Source organism: Mizuhopecten yessoensis, unplaced genomic scaffold (genome assembly GCF_002113885.1).
Source record: "Mizuhopecten yessoensis strain PY_sf001 unplaced genomic scaffold, ASM211388v2 scaffold3235, whole genome shotgun sequence".
Taxonomy (NCBI): Eukaryota; Metazoa; Mollusca; class Bivalvia; order Pectinida; family Pectinidae; genus Mizuhopecten; species Mizuhopecten yessoensis.
Window position 1 is genome coordinate 1,133,682 of NW_018404943.1, and position 22,473 is coordinate 1,156,154.

Consider the following 22,473-nt stretch of genomic DNA (forward strand, 5'->3'; position numbering starts at 1 on the left):
TGTTTACAATTAATCAATTGAAGCATAAATGGCAAGAGAAAGTAGAAGAGCTTTATACTGTAATAAAACAAATCTAATCCTGTTGTCTATATCAGTATGCAATATTTATCAATTATTGCCTTTTGGAAAGGCCCATCATTATGTCCTTGTGGACACTAGACACCAGGTTACCATCTAGCCAGTAATTAATAGTCTGTGCATTACTTGCCTTTATACAGTACGAGATGTTATGTGTGCGTTTCAGTGATAACAATATATATGCCTTATTACAAAAACATATTGATGTAGACAAATATCCCCTGCCGTTCTCTGGTCCATCTCAATATCATGCGTACAATTTTCATCTCCTGCATCAACACAGTGCCATTGGGGAAAATAAAAATCCATTCCCCCTGATGTCTTCCATGATAATCTGCTTCCAAAGTTCTGCTGACACATCAGTCTTTACAAATACGCTACACTCAATTCAACCGAAAAAAATCCATAATTTGTATGTAGTTTAACTCAATACAGCTCGCGTTATCACCGATTTAGAATTACACATTAATGGACCATATGATTAATGGTGCATTATTAGGTTTTAAGTCAATAGAATATTTTTTTCTATGCCTCAATAACTTGTTTCCACTGTCCTTTTTTTGTGTCATATTATACCAATGTGCTATCCCATTCTTATCTCGCCAGAGCCTTTGTTGTATAACTCGGTAAAAGTTTATTAGGTTATTTAATAATTTGCTCCCTTTCACAATGTAACTCATATACAACACAGCATAGGTATCAAAAGTTAGGGCAATTTTATTAACTGCACATAATGTACTATAGTAAAGGTCACCTTGGCCAGGACAATAATGTGCAAGCTGCACATCACTCAGGCATTCGGTTAAATTCAAGTGGTGAACAGGTTCATTAACTCATTCATCCCTGAAGACTCATTTGAACTCTTCCAATTCAAAGGTTGGAATAGTTCATTATGAAATCTCAGGGTGAGAGTTAATGATAAAGCTTTGTTATCCTGGTACATGACAACAATAAGAATATCATCAGAGATGTCATACAGAGGTCAATGGTGAAAATGTCATCAGCGATGTCATGTGTACATAAAGGTCAATGGCTAAAATTCCAACAGTGACGTCGTGTGAACAAACAGAGGTCAATGGTGAAAATGTTGTCAGTGACTTCGACATGCATAAAGGTCAATGGCAAAAGTGTCATCAATGACGTCGTGTGCACATCTAAACAAGAAATTTACAAATAGCATCATTGATGTCATGTGTACAATTAATAACACAGGTCAATGGTGAAATGTCATGTCATCAGTCAGGTCTGCATGAATACGAAGCAAAAAAGTAAACCTGCTCTGGAAGTTGAAGTTACATTCAAATCTGTTGTTTTTATTGGTTGCAGGTGATCTTTAACAGATAGAAACATCAACATTAATTAGCACCGATAAGGCACATGTTAAGTCAAAGATAGAAGGAAATCTGAGCACCATGTCACTAGTCAACAAATCAGTGAATGAGAGACGACTGAGATCCAGTTTCAGTTTGTTTGGCTGTACATGTGTTCACAGTAATATCATCTGTGTATCAGTTTAAAAGGGAAGGCATCCAATTCACTACACACTCACTGGTGTATTATAAGGCAATTTTAATAATATGGAAATTCTTTTTAAATCACAGTTGGTTCTTCATGATTATTCTTTGTAAACTATTGACAAAATCTGAAACAAAACCGAAACTTGACAGGGATATATTAAGATTTTTTTCTGCCATGGATTTTCCCCCCAGACTTTTGCCACACTGTCTGAGTGATCCTAACTTTACTGGTGAATAAGAGTATGCATTCTGGTCACCAAAAAATCCATGTCTTACAGGATAACAAAGAAGCAAACAAAGGCATCAAACAAAAAATACTGATCATAGCTGAAAATAAATCGAAACTGTTTCCTTATGTTTATACAGTACAGAACAATTTACAATAAAACCTGCTAAATCTAAACTTGAGTTGAATATCACTTTATTAATTTCCTTAGAATTTTTTTCAATAATACTTGTTCCTTGATTTACTTGTTTCAAACCCTTCTGAACATTGCCATAACATAAGCGAGTGAGGACCTCCAACGACTTTCGATTGAGGACAATCAATGAGAAAATTTACCCAAATAGAGCTCCCCAAAAAAACTTCATTCAGACAGGTGCATTGACTACACTGGGATAAAGCAGACACTACAACTAGTGCATATCCTGCTGTGTTACACAGGGCAAGTTTTGTTTGACATCAACAAATACCGGTTCAATTTGCAAACACTGAAAGTGAGGCTGAGGAACAGACATTGTATGGCTTATCTATACCCACAGTACGACCATTATGTAATGGCGTGTCACTTTCACAGTTTTTTTAGCTCCCGTAACACCTTACAATCACAATCCAAGAAGATTTGCTTTTAATTCTCAAGGAGTCAAGTTGTCCATTGTGAGAAGAGCTGTTAACTTGATATATGACCACCATGAACATATCAAACATGTATGTTCACCAGGACGGTAAAATAACAAGAGGTAAACTTCAGTTACCACAGGACACATGTGGAGCCTTTCTAGTACTATTTAATAGGTAATGGATCAAACGTATCATTTTAAGCATTATTCTAGCTACAAGTATTGCTTAACTTCTGTCACGTACGTAAAGAATTTGTACATGCAGTTTCAATAATGTATCTGTATTAGGAAATAAAATGCGTCTTTCCAATATGAAACATTCCACCAATTAACGTAAGGATTATGCATGTACCAGTGCATGACCTATCGCCTTTATAAAGAGTTTGCTGTGATGTCATCTAGAGTGACATGCCCTTGTTTGCCTGTAATCGACATACCAAATTACTTTATCGCTTTATTAAACAGTGGTAATAAATTATTTTAGCCTCACGCATCAGGAGACAGGCTACAGATTGAGCACACCAAAAAACAGGACAGCCCTTACATCATCTGCACTCAGCGTCCTACCGACACACATTATGATATTGTCATAATAACCTTTTTATTGACTTGCTTTAAATACGACACAGAATCCATCTACTTTCAAGAAACTATACTGATAAACATACAAGTAAAACATAAATACTTAGTGCATTACTCTAGTAAACATATTTGGAGACTTGTGGCCTTGAAAGTTGGTCAAGGTCAATTTTTAAACAAATCTTTCATCCCAACAAGTTACAAGCTAAATGGCTTTCCCTAGATTTTAATTCTCTTCAGTAGCATTTGAGGTTTTCTTAAATGTATTTGACACCTATGACCTAAAACAAATTAGTCAAGGTCAATTATTTGAACTAACTTAACAGATCCTTTCACTCCACTAAGGTACTCTAACACCCTATCTCTTACCTTATAGATCTTAATATCTTAAACATGATTCCAACTAATGCGTTGACAGCAGAAGCAAGTATCATCACCAAATTACTGAAACTAAGGTGTTGCTGAAGGCACAGTAAAGTAGATTTCATATGTCACCCTCTAATATGAATAAAACTTTCGAGATAGCAGGTCAAACGATTCTAATTCAGCCTTGAATTTGAGCTAGAAATTTGTGACCGATTCTGATTATCAGTGCCGTAAGTTTTGGGTATTACTGATAACTGGATCTCATAAGTGGTTATATTAATTATCCACTGATCATTAATATGGTGTCATGATATATATATATATCCATACTAGCACTACACTCCCGCAATCTGATACGCATGAAGAACACATGTTATATTGTGTATCATAGCTTGGCCATCATAGTTGGAAATAAAGAAACAATGGAAGTCCCATAGGTAAGTTATATTCAGTCAGTAGTGATATTGTTGTTGATGTTTCGGTGACATACTATAATTTGCACTGAGAAATGTGTGTCACCTGAGTTTATTAAATAGGTCAATATTATCTGTATCAAATAGTAAAAGGTTTTGAAATTGATTGTCTGTTTGAAGTTTTATCACAATGAAGGATAATCATAACCAAAAGTCTGCACACCAAAACCGAGAGTTACCTCCCCTTTACATTTGATACATTCCCCTGTTTTATATCAATATCATAGTTACAATATTCACAAGCATGCATTGCTTTCAACACTGAATAATTACTTTCTAAATTTATACAATATCATGACTAAGTATCTTGGCCTGACAGTATTACTATCTACAGTTTATATATAAATCAAACATCACTGTATTTAGAAAGTTCTGTTTCAGAACTAAAATTTGGATCTGATTTTTCAACATACATATACATACAAAATGAAAATTAGTGAATCTCATTGTATAAGCTTCCAGATTATTAAGTTAAAATATTTCACTGTTTCTGTCCAACTGAGGTATGTCTACTGATAGGCTGTTTGCTCTATAACAAGTGTGTCATGATGATTGGCTGTGGAGTTTCTAACATGTCTACTGATTGGCTGTTTGCTCTAAAACAAGTGGGCATGATGATTGGCTGTGGACTTTCTAACATGTCTTCTGTTTGGCTGTTTGCTCTATAAAAAGTGTGTCATGATGATTGGCTGTGAAGTTTCTAACATGTCTACTGATTGGCTGTTTGCTCTAAAACAAGTGGGCATGATGATTGGCTGTGGACTTTCTAACATGTCTTCTGATTGGCTGTTTGCTCTATAACAGGTGTATCATGTTGATTGGTGGTTGATTGGCTCTCTTACAACATTAACACAACTATTACAAGGGTTAGGGTTTTATTTTATTATTAATCTTAGAAAATAATCGGACTGGGTTTTTGTAAAATTTAGCATAGTTGATAAAAACAAATATTGATGAATCTTTTATTGTTATTTTTTATTGCCATTCAAAACTATAAGTTATACATTTTAGAACTCAAGAAATCCCCTTGAGAGTCCATTGTAAGAATTCTTTACCCAACCCTTCACAAATTCCTACTTGAAACATTCCAGTCGGTGTATATAATCAATAAGAAAATATTCATTCACTGGATGTCAGAGGTCACTGCCTTATACGTAGACTTAATCAGATGTAGGAAGTCGACATAGATATCTATATACTGAGGGTGTATTGATTTCCTATGTCCCCATGATGTTCAGGGAGGGCACAGTACTGTACGGGTTCTGTGTGGAGCTTCCAGGTGCTTGCACACTGTGAAAACATTAGCATTTGTATATGTAAGATTTAAGAATGCAATCAAAATACAAAACAATAATTCAAAGCTGCAATGGATTCCCAAATTATAATGAATTATTAATAATTGTTTAATGATGATATACAATTCTAACTGAATAAAATGCTCCGTTTTTCCAATAATGTCTATTGTTTTGACAAAATATTTTGACAAGACATGGTTTGAATTTGGCACAATGCTTTTTTAACTTATGATATATAATTACCTCCTTAAAATTAATTCATTGGAAATAATATTGATATGCCTGGATTGATTTATCAGTATCCCCTTTGTAATTACATAGGGAACTCATATCTAAACAGAATATATTGGAATAACTTCAAGGTTGAATAATAGGCATTGGCCCTTTTCCCTTCTTTTTTAGTTCACTACCTGAATACTGATAATTCTGAAAGATACGATACACAATACACAAAGCTATTTCAGAACTCTCATTGGCACAATGCCCTACCCCTCCTCCCATCCTCTAACTTGTGACCAAATTCCTGAACCTGACGAGTTAACATTACTATATACCAGGAAATGTTCATCACCATTCAACTTTTGCCTATTTTCACCCCCTAAAATGAAAGCAAATCTATCACAGCAATGAAAGTACACAACATACTATATATAACAATAATATTTGAAATGCAAAACTAACGCTGAAGGGAAAGATTTGATTGGGCTATGAATGTTTCCTGGTACACAGGATGTATTCTATTGTAACTTCAGGGCAGTTTTCCAGGAATACAATTTTTTTATTTTTTAAATTTAAAGCCCTAGATCCCCCTTGAATAGTGGAAAGTCCTTTTAGTAGTTCTACCACAAATGTTAAAGTTGGGCTGCTGGTACCATTCCCAGGCTGAGTTCTATATATTTGCCCTTGAGAGATCCATGTGTGTTCTACTAAGATCAACCTGTTGCTGTCATAAACTCCAGACTCCCACCAACACATGCTGCCCCCATTATTAACCAATAGTCAACCACTTGTTACAATTAACTCATCACCATTGAATTAATATAAAAGGGGAAATTTTGGCAGCCTCTCCAGCAAACACAGATGTGCCCAATATAAATAACCCAACCATATGTCATTCAACAAACTTTTTAGAGTGAAACCTCAGCCAACATGAATAGGTTCTGTAACACTTTCTTATGGCAGAAGATATTGTTGTAAAGATTTTTTTCTCTTCAAAATTTACAATGTTCATCACATGACTATAGTATTATGTTGTGAATACACTTGTGTCTTAGTATGTGTTACCTAATAAGCTGGTAACGTACGTAGAAGATCAGGCGATTTCAAATGTACTTGTCAACGTTAAATCTGACACAGGAGTTTTGTTACCTTAACTTTACAAAAGCCGGTTTCTTTATGAATTGGGAAAGTATAGCATTATTTGCATTAAAATTGGGAATACAATACTCGGTTTTTGGTCACTTTTAGCTAGGGCAGTAAAACTGAGGGAAAAAAATCAGACATTACAGAATTGTTTGGTCTTTCAAAAGAAATATATGGTGCTTTTTAAATCAATTTTTAAAACAACCGATTTTATTATCATGTCAATTTTGCTCAATATAGACCTCTTCATTAAAAGTCTTTCTAATTGATCATGACGAAGGCAGACTTGCAACATGTTATAAACTATATGTACAGTCAACCTGAAACCTGCTCAATTACAAAATCCATTAAGAAACCACCTGCGTTAAGAAACCACTATTTGTGCTCCCCATATAGGAATTCCATTGTGAATTGATTATGTGTCAAAATGAAAGACTTGATATGAAATATTAATGAAATTGATTAAATTCCAAAAAAGTGAAACGTATAGATCTACAGTATATAAAGTGCCCTGTTATGTTCATTATTGAAAAACAATAACTTAAAATTTTCAATGCATTAATTACCTATCGTTCCACTCGACCTTAAAAAGTCCAATCGACCTGATTGTATTTTGTTACAATTACTAGGAACATGCATCTTACAAGAAAACCTTTTACGCTTCTAGCTATTCTAATTCTAATAAGCACTTGGTATATAACAGAGTTGTCTACCTTGCCTACATTAAACACTGTTAGCATTGGTCTACCAACTACATGTATGCGGACAGATTGATGGTACCTGTATCTCTAGGTGCCCATTTAAGTCCCAGTGTGACCGGCAGGACGAGGTCCTTTAGATGTGACGTAGACTAACAATGCCAAGCTCGTTCCATTCACATCATGTAATATGCATGCTCATACGGGAGGTGTGCAACACAAGATATTTCTTCCGAGTCTCCACATATTGGGCATAAAGGATGAAATATTGATACAGGTTAGTATAAAGACAATACAAATTCAATTAGTCAGGCTTTTCTGGTACACGGCCGACATGCAATGCCTCCTATACAAAACTCCATCTGATCATCCGATCCAATAAGGTTAGTTGATATTTAGATAGGCCTGTCTAGTCCTGCTGTGTACAGGGTAGACACCTGTCAATAAGGTCCATATTAGGCCTATATACCACAATATTCAAGACAACATACCTATGACATTGCAGTTATTTTGCTGGGACATTTTTTCGGTAATTTAAGGGGTATATATTTGATGATTCTTTTTTCGATTTCTATTATAATACACAAAACACAATAATATTGTCCGCAGTATAAGCTGCAATACAGACGACTAACATTAATATATCATTATTGTGCAAACCTGTTTGTAGTCTCAAAATATGCAGCTAGCAGTGATGTACTTAACATCAGGTCAGTTAACAGGTTAGGTTTGGTTTAATTGTGCTTGATGTCCTATGAACAGCTATAGTCATGTCATTAAGGACATGTTATGTTTTTGGTGGATGAAAACCAGAGCGCCCAGAGAAAAATCAGTGACAGCTAGTTATAGGTACTGGTGATTGCCCAATGTAGGCCCCGAACCTGCAACCCTATGGTGGAGGGCTAGTGATCGTTGAGTCAACACGGCCCCTTCATTTTTCAGGTTAGTACAGGTGATAAAAAGATGTTTATATGTAAGATGGGATTAGTTTAATATTGGATACTTTTGGCATTGTTATTCACTGGTTTTTCTTTACACATGATTGAAAGTTGACAACAAGGCAAAATCCACAAATATCAACAGAGCCAGAAATGTTCATCTATGCAAATTTTGCTCCCTATCTTGAATAAATATAACTAAAATTTAGAGCCACAAAATAGCTGGGTGATATGTACAAATACAGAGTGAAGATCACAAAAGCATTTTGTTTACAAAAAATTACAAATATTAGATTCTGGTTCCTCACTGATGGTTCACCCATCAGACCAAGCCCTGAAAATTTAATCAAACACAAACTCATATCCTGAAAAAATCTACACTTTAAAATGTTCAATATACATTCATCCATGTTTTGAAGGTATAAAAAGTTGATTTCATTGCATCAGATTTTAAATGAACGGTGTTCACCACAATAGTGTTTATCTATAGTGTTATTACACCCAGGTATTGCTCAGGGGTATATGTATACAGTGGTGACAGCACACCACCGTTCGGTGAAGCACTAGCACGCAGAATACATCTTGATGCTGTCAAACTTATACCAAGACCTAGAACTGGCTAGCAAGATCAAGTGGAGTAGAGAAATTTGATTTATTTTTATATCACATGATTTAACTCCCACATTTATTTATTTAAACCCAGAGTTGAATTAATGTTTCTTTGCACAGATATATTGCGTTTCATTTTGAGTGCATATCCTTGGTTTTTATGTGCCGTAAATTAGAGAAGTCGTTTACCAAGTCAAATTGCTACATGTATATGTAATACATTACAGTAACACAATACTTTACATACAACACTTAACACTACATTGGAAATTGAAAAAAACCTGATGTCAACTTGTCATTGGTTGTAAGTGTTAGGTGATGAAATAACTCAGAAACCTTTGAAACTTAATCTTATTTCAACAGACAAAGTCTTCAAAATGTTATTTTATCATATTCTGTATTACAACAACACAATCATATGATATTTAAAATCAATGTATATCAATTTTATATAAGCTGGCAGTATCTATTTCTCAGAAAATGTTTAATCTGGTGAGTCTGCAGTCTCATTTGTGGACTATATATGTATATTGAAGATGATATATTTTTACGTCTTTCAGGATTTTTAACATAGTTACTAGTGAACGGATGCGAAATATATGTGTGCATCATTTATGATTTAATAATGATATATGGCTACACACCAATTAAATGATGGTATATATAGCTGACACACCCATTAAATGATGGTATATATAGCTGACATACCCATTAAATGATGATATATATAGCTGACACACCCATTAAATGATGGTATATATAGCTGACACACCCATTAAATGACGGTATATATAGCTGCAACACCCATCAAATGATGATATATATAGCTGACACATCCATTTCAAATGTCCATGCAACATGCTCCATGACCTTGAACTTTAAGGACCTTGGATGATGTATGGAATTATCGCCAAAACAACCAAAGACCTTGGAGAAATTACCTTGTGTCAAGGTCGAGACACATCCTTGGGTTCAGGTCGAGACATATCCTTTGGTCAAGGTATGATAGAGATCCATCGAAATGGTAGTTTATTGCCAGAATGTGGTATCTGAATGGACAGTGTAAATAGATTACATCTGGTGGCTTCTATTGTAAATGAGCATCACCAGGTAATTGAAAATTTGTACAATCAATGTTGAATCCAAAAACCCAGTGTCAGAGTCCTAACAGAAAAGGAATGAAATGACCCCTGGACTTACAATTTACAATGCATACAGCTAATTAGATTTCATGCATTTTTTAATTCAAGATTGTTTAGTATGTCGTAGGATTAAATACCTTGCTAGAAAACATCACCGATGTGTTCAATTATCTTCAAACAGTGCAAATGGTAAACATTATTATCCTCTCAACAGTATATATTCAAATTCACCTATCACTTGTTTTTCCCATTCATCAGGTATAACTAATATATTGAGCAGTTACGACAAACAGACATAGCACAAGATATTCTTTTACAGTATTGTTTTATGAAAACAATTTCCCTCTATTTTAATGTTTAATTTTGTACCAACACGTCAATTGATAAAAAGTTTTAGGTTAAAGAATTATGGTTCACATTTGCTATTCTTGCGGAGTATATATATGTAAATGCTGCATCACCAACAATGAGTCAAAAATATCGAGAATCGCAGATATTTAAAATAACACACAAAAAGTCCATGACAACTAGGGGGAGATAACACTGCATAACATACTAGAAGGGGCAATTAGATTTGGAACATTCTTCCAGCATCTATGGTGACTGCTAAAACAGTGAACTAGTTTTGAAAAAATACTAAACAGACAATGGGGCAAACCAACAGGTCTCCTATGAGGACTTAACTCATTCACCCCTGAAGACACATATGAACTCTTCCAATTCAAAGGTTGGAATAGTTCATTATGAAATTTCAGGGTTGAATGAGTTGAGGCTCTAATAGAAATTGGGACCAATGTACTCAAGTGTGATGAAAAGAAGGTTTGGGTCCTATATCGAATAAACTATATGAAGACAGTCAAGTATACAGATTCAGTTACACATAAATAAGTAATGGTTTAAAAACATTTTCTTTCAATGCAAGATCAAAACATTTCTACTCAAAATTAGTTTAGTAATATTTTAACTTCTTCAGGTATTGTCCATCTACACCGAACCATAAAATGTGAAAAATCCTAATTTGTCAGACAGCTGGCACATTGACCCAATATTCTTTAGATCAGAATCGTTAAATAAAATGTTTTATTATTCACCTTTCATTTACATCTGCTATATTCAAATATCTGATAATAATAGAACATACACACAAGGTTCCTCAAGTAAAGATCAGTCTCCTTTTGGATTTTACTCGAAGATAACACCATCAAGCACTATCAGTCAAAATCACGGTCAAACTGTCCAACAATTACATCAATCACTCCTCAAGGCTGGTGGCAAACACAAACAAGACCTTGAACTAGAACTCAAATATCAATATTGGCACTTGCTTGTAAAATCGCAATCTCTTCTTCATACAGAATACAGAAAAAATCTCAAGATTTCCATTCAACCGTCATTCAATGCAGAATGTAACACAGCTGAAGACTGGTGATCACTTACAGCAATTATACTAAACTAAAACCTTTGTTCAGATGTGTGTATAATGACCTTTGGTTTTTAGTTGTTTAGCTTAGACCAATATGACCAAAGATCAATGTGACATACAAGCTGGAAGTTTTCTTCATTGATTATTTAATCAAGTCGTGGCTAAGTTCAGAAGCCAACTTTGGAATTTATGGAATAGTATAACTAGGGTAATCCTCTTGAGGCAGAGCTCAACACATACTGTTTAAATCTGTCCAACGCACACATGTTGGTGATGTGATGCAGAACAGATGTTGTTCACAGATTTAAAGGTTCAATAAATTCAAATGGGTGCAGTGTTTACATATGAAGAAAAGTAAAGAAAACCCATGAAGTCAAGTCAGGTTTTGATAAAAAAAAAAAGGAGGAAGAAGTGTGAAGGGTTATCTGGGATATTTGTATACCCATTACCTGACCTAGAAAGATATATAGACCGACAGTTATTGCCCAAATACAACAAAAACAAGATATCCAGTAGTGGTAAAAAGGGAGAAAAAAACCCAGAAATCGGTCAATAGGTTTCTTTTAATGCCTAAAAAGAAAAAAACACATGCAAACTTCTGAATGGAAGCTTTATATTTTTTCTGTCCATTACCAAAGTAGGTAATAAAATCCAGATCGGCTTTTCACAGGTCGTTTTACAAAGACATAATTTGTTTCAGCTAGCTGTTCTCGAGCTGTCACAAGTTTTATACAGAATCAGGTCAGAGGTATACAAATGCAAAATTTTCCTTACAAATAAGTGTATTCTACAATCTCTGCGGTCGGAATCATCTAAATCCTGCTTGAGTTACTGGTAAATATACAGTTTAATCCAATAATCCTTTCAACCTTTTTCTTAATTTTACAACTTCCTCGCTATATAGAGCTGCATGTATATTTAAAACACATGCCTATTAGAACGAGTTTGTTACTTACGCAGCATTATAACTATACATCTCTCGAAGATCAATGAAGAGCTTTTCTAAAAACACACCATATATATAACTTCTACTGATATACACATTTACTGATGTGCCTTACAACAACTTGTTTACCACACAGAAACACCAACACAACCGATCGATACACACAATTCCGCAAGTTTAGATTTTTTTTTATCTCATTTTCACTTAATTTAGTAGATTTGAAAAAGACCATTAAAATTGCAAGGAAGCAGTCAGTAGGGCTGTTGAGATCTAGAGCTGCTTCTACAGAGAAGATGCTTCCAAAAATATAGACTTTACTGATAAGGCAAGTGAACAACTTGTATCTATATCATGTTACTATGGTGACTGGAAGTTTGGAATGGCATGGCGACTACAGAGCAGAGCTGTCTAGTGGAAAAGTGCTTCTTTGAAAAAATAAATATAGAATAATTTGAAAAGTGGTACATCCTTTGCAGATAATGATTTAGTAGCCACCGAGACCCTAGGAGCTGTGGTAGCTCTTCTTTTTGACTCCCTAAGGGGTGTACTCTACTGTAAGACATGGGGAGATAACCAGACACCAGTACCCTTTCCATTCCTATAACTATGTACTGTAATGTGCTAGCAAACAATCAAATGTTTTAATCATTACACTATAAACTGCAGAAATACATTTCTATCATTCCAAGCCTACCTCTAATTCAGATCAAGTCCAGCGCCTTCTGAATCAACCATCTTCTAATATGCAAGTGATTTAGCCAGGAATCTTAGCTTACACACTGTTGTATTTCAGATCCATGTCAATTCCCCAAACATTGAATTTTTAAGTATGGTATTTTTTATCTTAGAAAATTTCTCTTTCAAGGATAGAGTATGAATGTCCAGGTAGAATCTTGTGTATTACAAGGTGTGCAACTTCTGTCCAGGTTGAAAAATTGTGTACTAGAGATGTGTTACTTCTGTCCAGGTAAAACCTTGTGTAAGGCATTAAAGTAATAAAGATGTATGACTACTGTCTTGATAGAACTTTGTATACTAAAATACTTGTGATTACTGTCTATAGGTAGAACCTTGTGTAATCAGACTTGTTTACTACTGTCCAGGTAAAACTTTGTGTACTAAAAGGCTTGTTACCGCTGTCCAGGTAAAAGCTGAGTACTAAAAGACTTGTGATTACTGTCTATAGGTAGATCATTGTATACTATTTAAGACTTATGACTTACAGTCTTGATATAGTGAAGCGGACATAAAACCTATCAATCAATCAATCAATGTCTTGATAGAACCTTGTATACTAAAAGACTTGTTACTTCTGTCCAGGTAGAAGCTGGTTTACTAAGACTTGTGGCCATTGTCCAGGTAGAAGCTGGTTTACTAAGACTTGTTGCTACTTTCCAGGTAGAAGCTGGTTTACTAAGACTCCAGGTAGAAGCTGGTTTACTAAGACTTGTGGCTATTGTCCAGGTAGAAGCTGGTTTACTAAGACTTATTGCTACTTTCCAGGTAGAAGCTGGTTTACTAAGACTTGTGGCTACTGTCCAGGTAGAAGCTGGTTTACTAAGACTTGTGGCTACTTTCCAGGTAGAAGCTGGTTTACTAAGACTCCAGGTAGAAGCTGGTTTACTAAGACTTGTGGCTACTGTCCAGGTAGAAGCTGGTTTACTGAGACTTGTGGCTATGTACTGTCCAGGTAGAACCAACCTTGTGTACAACTGTTCAAGTAACTACATGTGTACTCCATACTCCTGACTATGTATACTGTCCAGGTAGATGTGAGCCTAATGTATTACAAGCTAGTCTCAGGTAGAACAGTGTGTACTACCTACAACCTGACACTGGTATGGATATCTTATAGATGTTATGTCTGCACATCAGGTTAATTCATTAGCAAGCCATCAGATCAGACTGATCAATCACCTGTCTTTAGAAGAAAATCAAAATTAGAAGTATCATCTTGACTAATGACCAAATGGCATGGTTAACATATTGACTCTTTCTCAGTGTCTGTGATTATGTTACAGATCCAGCATCCAGGTAAATTAGTTAAGACCAACAGGTGTCATGGTACGGTAACAATAGGTTTTAAATAGTACACAGGTGCAACAGATACTGGTAATCAACAGTCAAAACGGAAGTATATTTTGAATAAATACACAGAAAATATTTAGCAAACCTTACAGGTGCATGACCGAGGTATATAATGCAACTGCAAAAGTACATACTGTATAGGACAATACTACCTGTATACCTGTGCTGTGGATACATAAATAATCGTTATCATACACGGACATCTGTTTAATTGACAATCAAACATATTTTCAAAAAGCAGGAGATAAATCCATTTACTTAATTGTCAGTTGTTTCAAAAATTCAGTGGGTATTTCAAGATTTATTTTTAACTTGTTTCATCTTAAGGTGCGTTTACCAGGACATTATTCAAGATTTTCTTAGAAGTAACATATATATATATATATATATATTCAATGAACATTTTTCTTTCAGGTTGCCACACCTGTTTTCAAAAATCCCAATTGTTATAAAATAAATACAATATGATAGCCTGACTCAGAGTGGTTCTACCTCTCAAAACTAAAGGAGTGGCATTATTATATAATAAAGACTTCCTATATCAATGCATCCTGAATCACCTATCATACAATAACAATGTAAGCTGTTTATAGTACTAATAAATTATAAATATTTAATGGATATCAAAATAAACGTGACTTAACAGTTCACATTTATCTATTGTTGTTTTTTTAATTTTTTTATTGTTTCTTATGGTTGTTTAATTCAGATTTAATTACTTATCTTAAAAAGAAAATTTTATTGAACACCTTCCAGTTACAAACTGTTTCAAAGAAAAAAATGGCTATAAGGAAAGAATTGGTAATATCCTGTTGTCAGCAATAATTCACAAATTACTTTGAAAAAATCCATACATCACCTTCGTTTTAGTCTTTTACTTGCAGCATTATGTTTAATGATTTTTTTTCAGTGGTTTCAAGTACAAGGATCTGCCATATGTCCAGCAACAGAATTTTCCAAAAACCAATTTTCTTATTTGATATACCAGGTAATACCGTACTTTTAATTTTTCCCAAAGATATCTGGTAACAGCTACGAAAAAATATGAAGTGAAAAAAAAAGCGGAATTTTTTAATCTATCATACTAGAGGTTAAATTCTTTTAAACACAATGAAGCACTCTACAAGTTCAATATACAGCAACAATTTAACCTCACAAATAATACTTTACTGTTATTTCAAGCCGTTTTTAAATATAATTGCGAAACTCACACCAGTCAAATTAATACTATCAACCACCTAAACTATATCTCAACGTTTCATCCAGGGTACTTAAACATTTTTGTCATAAGAAAAATCCACAAAAAGAGGACTGTTATTGAAACAGAAACTTGAAACTCATAGCTGATAATTATTAACATCACCTCTTGTATAATTGCTGATCCTGTTATCACCAATATCTCAAGTTTTACAACTTACGGTGTGGTCTAAATGGGACAATTTCATGCCAAGTATCCATAAATTATATCTTAACACCTTCACACCAGTCACTTAAACCAGTTCTCCATTTTCAGTCGATAACATTGGTTTCTTTAGTATTTCTTTGTGTTTAAACACTTTTAAACAGTCTCAATATTTTTTTATTATGATCCTGCAATCATTTTCAAGCTATATTCAACATTTTTTTTTTTTAATTTGGCCCGAGTAGACTTATTATATTGATAAGAAATTATTTAATATGATGGTCCGATCAACTATACTCTATTTATAGATAACTCTCTTGAAATTAAATTGAATTTTAATATGACAAGAATCACAGAATTAGATAAGCTAAGTCTTCGCTACTGATGATTGTATGAACAGCAAAAAGATGATAAGTTCTTAAACCAAACAATAAAGATAACATGATAAATTTCTTAAAAAATAATGAGATTTGTTGAAATATATACATTCATCTAACTGAAAGTGGAAAGATTTCAAGACAAGGTTTAACCAAATACTTGCATGATATAAGGCATTGTGTTACCAACCATCGTTATGCATTTTGACTATTTTTAATGTTGAATATCAATATTGGTGGACACATTTTAGAATGAAATCTCGTACCAAATTATATTCAATATTAGATCTGACCCTTCGTCTTTAGATATCGACACTGTGGCCACTCAGCGTAGGTCCAGCGTTAGGACAATGGAGCATACCACCAACCACGGCTGACACCAAAGAGGCATCTTGTTTTGTTTCTGAATCTCATTGCGTCTTACCTGTCCCAAGTAAACGAAGTTGTGTTTGTCGGCCAGAGATCGTGCCTCTCTAACGCCCCCTTCGATGTGCACCGCCCATTTATCCGTGTAATGCTCCCCACGAGTAATTTCTATGAAGATCAGTCCAAATATTGATAGATGAATAATGTATCGATAGCCGTGCATCTTCACGGCTGTATCTAATAAAACGACACAAAATATTATAACATCCTTTTCAAAATACGTAACGTTTTCGAATTCTGACTATCCATAACTTCATAATTCCAGTTATAGCACAAAAGAATTTAACCATATTCCATTTTGAGGATGAACTCGCAAAAACTCTTTCAGAACAGCCTCCGAACGTCAGTGTATTCCAAGACAGGCACTTTCCTCTTGTTTGACGTGCGGCTTTATATTTCTTAGATAGGTGGCGCTGTGCAGGAAGTAACCTCTGCGGTTAATACACAACATTATTTGGCGAACTCAAAAGTACTTTTCCTCAGTTCTCTATACAACTTATTCATGCTCAATTCATAGAAATCATTATTGATATCGACAACGTGAAATTACACACTGAATGGAATAGTTGAAAAAAATCGTCTTCGATATCATGGACTAATCAAGTTGTTTTTCTTACAAATAATAATTAAGGCACTGGCCTTTCGTTCTTGAGATTACCCTTTAGGAAGACACAATATGTCATGCGCAATAACACCGGATATGGAAAAAGATTGTGTACGGAAGCCACCGTCTAAGTCTACTATTGTGATTGTCTGACTGTCGACAGACGACTTGTTGCGTATTTTGTCATTGGAGCTGACTTTGCAGGTAACATTTTCTATCTAAGTTTTGATGCCAGTGTGAGCTAGCGCGTGACAGTGGCTTTGATGGCGATTCAAGCGAGATATGAATGAGAGGCGATACAATGCAGGGGAGCTAACCCAAACTGAAGTTAGCTGCAAACTTACTACAGTGTTCAACATTAACTAAAATTGTAGCACTTTGTAATAATCATTAGTTTGTATGTCCCTGTTTGTACAAATTAGAACAGAACAAAGTATCCTTTTCGTTGGAACAATTAGTCCTGCACGAGCTCTCTAATATTAGAAGGCCTACGGTATCATTTATTTTGATGACCTTCAATAATTTGACTTTATTTTAAACATTATTGCCAATGATATATTTAATTAATACTGTCAACTTGATTAAAACTCATATTTTCACAAAATGATATTTGTCACAGTGTGATAATATAATTTTTTGTAAAGATTAATGAAAACAGTTCCTCCTAATTAATTCATCCAGATCCAAAGATGTTTTCGGTCAGAAAATATATGGCATATATAATATCATATATATGGTATTCAACTAGAAAATGTTACTTATCCTCTAATCAGTTATATCTTTGATACATTAAAAATCAACAAAGCCTGACAAATATCCTTGATGTCCATGATTGTAGAAACTGCTTTATCATGGCTCCTTATCAATACATATACAATGTGTCTCCTTTCAGGATACATTTACTGTAAGACCACAGACTTATATTTTAAAGATTACCATGTAAAATTTCCTGAAACAACCTTTCATACCCATCTGGTATCATTTTTGGTTGCTTCAGTATAAAACCCTATGATCTGTCATTATTTGATTGTAACATAATAAACTATCTGGTAGATGTCAGTGTAAAAAGAGTTTTTGCAAAAGTGAGTTAGTTTTTTGTTATGTGTGTATTTTGCACTTGTGTACAATATGTTGCTTGAACGTTAAAGATTTTGCCTAACTGCATGATTTTCATTTAAGTCAGTAATGTAATAAATTTTCATTTAAGTCATTAATGTTATATTTCCTGAAATGGCCTCACAAAGGCTAATGCATTTTAATTCATTGAAATGGTTCATATTAGAAAAGATCATCATTTCGTGAATTCTGATTGGCATAGGAATGGTCATGAGTGAGTGAGACCATATTTTAGTACTGTATATGGGGTTAATAAAAAAAATACATAACTGCAAAGAACAATCTGCCATACTGGCAAAAAAATTGCACTTAAGTGAAAAAAACACATCATGTGGTACTTTTGATGATGTGTAGATCTTTTTGTATTGCTGGCTTTGTACCGCGTGCTGGTCTACCACCTAATGACAAAAATCACACAATAGCAATCACTGGTTTCATTTTGGACCTGTCAATTTTCAAGATTTTTCAAGATTTTTATTTCACTCAGACACACATAATATGTGTAACAAGAGGTCATGTATATATAACATAGTTTGAGTGCATGACAGGCAAACATTCTATACCATAGCATAGTACATAAAAATATATATACGTGTAGTTACATACAAATAATTCAGTGTTCAACTTATAAAAATGTCACTAGCAAACAAAAGAAAAACTTAAAGAATAGAGACACTAAAGTACTTTTGTTAATTTTTGAACAAATAAGCTTACACTTTTTAACAATTTCATATTAAAGATTGTGAACATTCCTTTCATTTTATGTTGGTTTGGACTTGTATAAAAATAGGCCGGAATATGTTTTTCCCTTATTTTGACTAAAGTGTCGTTATTACAAGTATATAAGTAATGATACTCGTCCCCAATACCAGTATTACAAAGTGGGCATATTCTGTCCTGTCTTTGAATTCCCACCCATCTTCCTGTTTCTACTGGAAGCTTAATATTTGAAGTTCTAAATTTGCAGATAATTTTCCTATCTTTTGCGTTTAATCTGATCAAATAGTCTTCTAAACCAAAGCGATATTTAAATGTAGAGTATAATCGTCCTCTGGATGAGGTGTCAATTTTATTAAACCAGGATTGAATAAACTGATCGTGTAATTTATGTATAATTGCAGCTTTTAAATAAGTAATATCGGGCAGACAGGTTTTTTGATGGATCCAAACATAGCTTAGACCTACGCTATCCAGGATATGTTTAACATAGTTCAACCATTTAAACTCGATTTGTCCATTTTCATGTAATGAGTACATCAATTTGTACATTCGACTAGACAACTTATTTTCACTCGAGGTAAGTGTATACCAAAATTTAATCATTCTTAATTTGACATCAACCTCAATAGGGTATCTGCCCGTTTCTCCATATACCATAAAATTACAAGTATTTCTGCGTAGACCAAGAATTCGTTTACAGAATTGGAGGTGTATTTTTTCAAGTATACTAACATCCTCATGGCCCCATATTTCTGATGAGTATAGCAAAATTGGAGCAACTAGCGAGTCAAACAATTTGAATTGTAAATCAATGGGTAACGAAACATTTCTTATTTTCTTATATACGGCATATAGTGCTTTTTGGGCCTGTTCCGCTAATTGCTTTTTTGCCACTACAAACCTCCCATTATAGTAAAATAGAACACCTAAGTATGGAAAAGAATCTTGAATGTCTAGCTCATTATCCTGTAATAGAAATCGATATCTGTTAGTATTCTTTCGTTTAGAAAAGATGACAATTTTTGTCTTCTGTGTGTTTACCGTTAGTTTCCAATTCTCACAATAATCCTGAAATTTATTTAGCATTGATTGTAGACCATCTGCTGTCTCTGACATTAACACTGTATCGTCAGCATATAAAATAACAAAAAGCTTTACGTACATACCAATATGATCATGACAAAGTTCATCAATCTTTAGTAAACAATCGACATTTTTTTCCAATAAATAGTCTTCTAAATCATTTAAAAATATTGCAAATAAAAAAGGCGAGCAATTTTCACCTTGTTTTAGTCCGACATTTGAAGTGAACATTTCTGACATTTCATTCCCATTTCTCACACAAGATTTCGTATCAGAATACATGTTAATTAAAACTTTAAATATTTTACCAGTTATGTTACATTTGAGTAGTTTTTGCCACAAGCCTATTCGCCACACCGAATCGAAGGCTTTTCTAAAGTCAACGAATGCACAATATAGTTTTCTACCGGAGGATAAATATAACGTTGTCAAAACGTGTAAAATAAAAATGTTGTCTAGTGTTGAGTGACCTTTTCTGAAACCTGCTTGTGCGTTACTTATGAGTTCAATTTCATCAGATAGTTTGTATAATCTTGCATTTAAAATCGACGTAAAAACTTTTCCCAAGCACGAGACCAACGTAATAGCCCTGTAATTATCCAACTTTTTGCGATCACCTTTGTTCTTATAGATTGGATTGATTATTCCTGTACTCCAACTTTCCGGTATTATACCAGTGTCCAATATTATATTAAACATATCAATATATACAGGTAACATTGTGTCAACCGTACTCTTTATGTATTCATTGACTATATTATCAATACCACAAGCTTTGTTATTATTCAAATGTTTTATAGCATGAACAATCTCATCAGCAGTAATTCTATCATTCAAAATATTATCATACAAACATTCATTTACAGGTGGAATTTCAAATTCCTCCTCTGTTTCATTATTAAGATTCAATTTTTTAAAATAGTCATGTAGTTCGTCTATTGTCAGATCAACTTTACGACGACCTTTAGGCTTATCAATTCTATTCAAAATATCCCAGAAGGCTTTTGGTTTAAATTTGGAAGCTTTCCTCATTTCATGTTCAATATTTTCTTGGAACTTTTTATAGCTACTATTAATGAGTTTTCTGTATTCTCTACCTTTTTTGTTCATTCTTTTCCGATTTCTTTGGCTTTTAAAGTTTTTGTAATCTCTCTTAGATTGATGAAATTCTTTTCTTTTCTTAACACATTCACGGGTAAACCAGGGTTTGACATTGGATGGGTGAATTTTGGATGGAAGGCTCTGGATATCTTTTGCACTAAGTGCAAATAACCTTTCACATTAACCAGATTTTCTCCAACGTTGGTGGTGCTCTCTGTCTTTTTGCTGACAAAAAACTCATTGGTTTGATTTTCGGTGTTACAGAGAGAGAGGCCAATTGTCTGGCAAGGTTAGACAGAAACTCGATCATCTTAGCAAACATTTACAGTCTATGGTAAATGTCGCACCAAATTTGGCCAGAATATATCCAACCATTCTGGACAAGTAGACTTTTTAGTAAAAATCGTTTATAGATAATTAATTTTACACAATTTCAGCATTTACGAAATTAATATACATTAATGCAATACTAATCTATGTTAGTATCATTTTTATTGACATTATTTTGCAAAAATAATGTGTGTTTCAAGTCTTTTTTCAAAATTCAATCCTTTTTACATAAATTTCCATTTAAAATCCTTAAAATTCTGACAGCCTATATCTTTTTTGTGGCAGAAAATTTTCTTTACTTCAAAGCAATATAACTACAAAATTTGAATAAATTCTACTGAGAAATGGCGACACAATCCTATTACCTTAAAGTCAGTTTTCTAATCTCAGTCTAGCTCCGCTGATTTTTTTCCACTCAAAACACTTGTTGATCATATTTTGTTTATTTTATCTTTATTATTTTTCTTAAAATTCCTGCAAGATATCATTTTCTTCCTGAAGTGAGTGATCAAATCAAGCTATAGTAATGCCAGAAAAACAGTTCCCAACACTTAGTTACATTTTTTGGGAGTGGTACAGGTATCCTTAAGATATTTAAAAAAAAATACAGACCCTGACTATAATCTTATTGAAGCAAACTATGTCAAGACATTGTTTCTTATAATGGTTTACACTTATTGGCGAGTTTACTCATTCACCCCTGAAGACACATTTTAACTCTTCCAATTCAAAGATTGGAAAGTACATTATGAAATTTCAGGGCTGAATGAGTCAAAGATATATAACAAGGGCTTGGTACAAAGATTTCATTAGCAAAATGTTCCTTGTGAAAAACCAATAGAGGAATTGTTGATAATATTATGGGATTTTTTTTTATTTATTTGGTTTGAACAAATTTTGAAAAAATATCTAAGGCTTTTATTTTCAATAAAAAACAGACCCCCTAATTATTTTTTTGCA

General features: G+C 33.8%; 2 protein-coding genes across 9 annotated transcripts in view; one reads left to right on the forward strand and one right to left on the reverse strand.

Moving 5' to 3' along the window:
• Window positions 1-16,954, reverse strand: part of LOC110447249 (furin-like protease kpc-1) — a 149,286-nt gene extending 132,332 nt beyond the window's left edge. For all 3 annotated transcript variants that reach the window (XM_021492820.1, XM_021492819.1, XM_021492818.1), the window contains exon 1: window positions 16,558-16,954. In XM_021492820.1, the coding sequence (XP_021348495.1) occupies window positions 16,558-16,722 (165 nt within the window). In that variant the 5' untranslated portion in view covers window positions 16,723-16,954. The remainder of the gene's footprint in view (window positions 1-16,557) is intronic.
• A 304-nt stretch (window positions 16,955-17,258) lies between these two features.
• The window catches only part of LOC110447248 (ankycorbin-like), a 76,372-nt gene continuing 71,157 nt past the window's right edge, over window positions 17,259-22,473 (forward strand). For all 6 annotated transcript variants that reach the window (XM_021492806.1, XM_021492817.1, XM_021492807.1 and 3 more), the window contains exon 1: window positions 17,259-17,367. The gene's annotated coding sequence lies outside the window, so the exon portion shown is untranslated. The remainder of the gene's footprint in view (window positions 17,368-22,473) is intronic.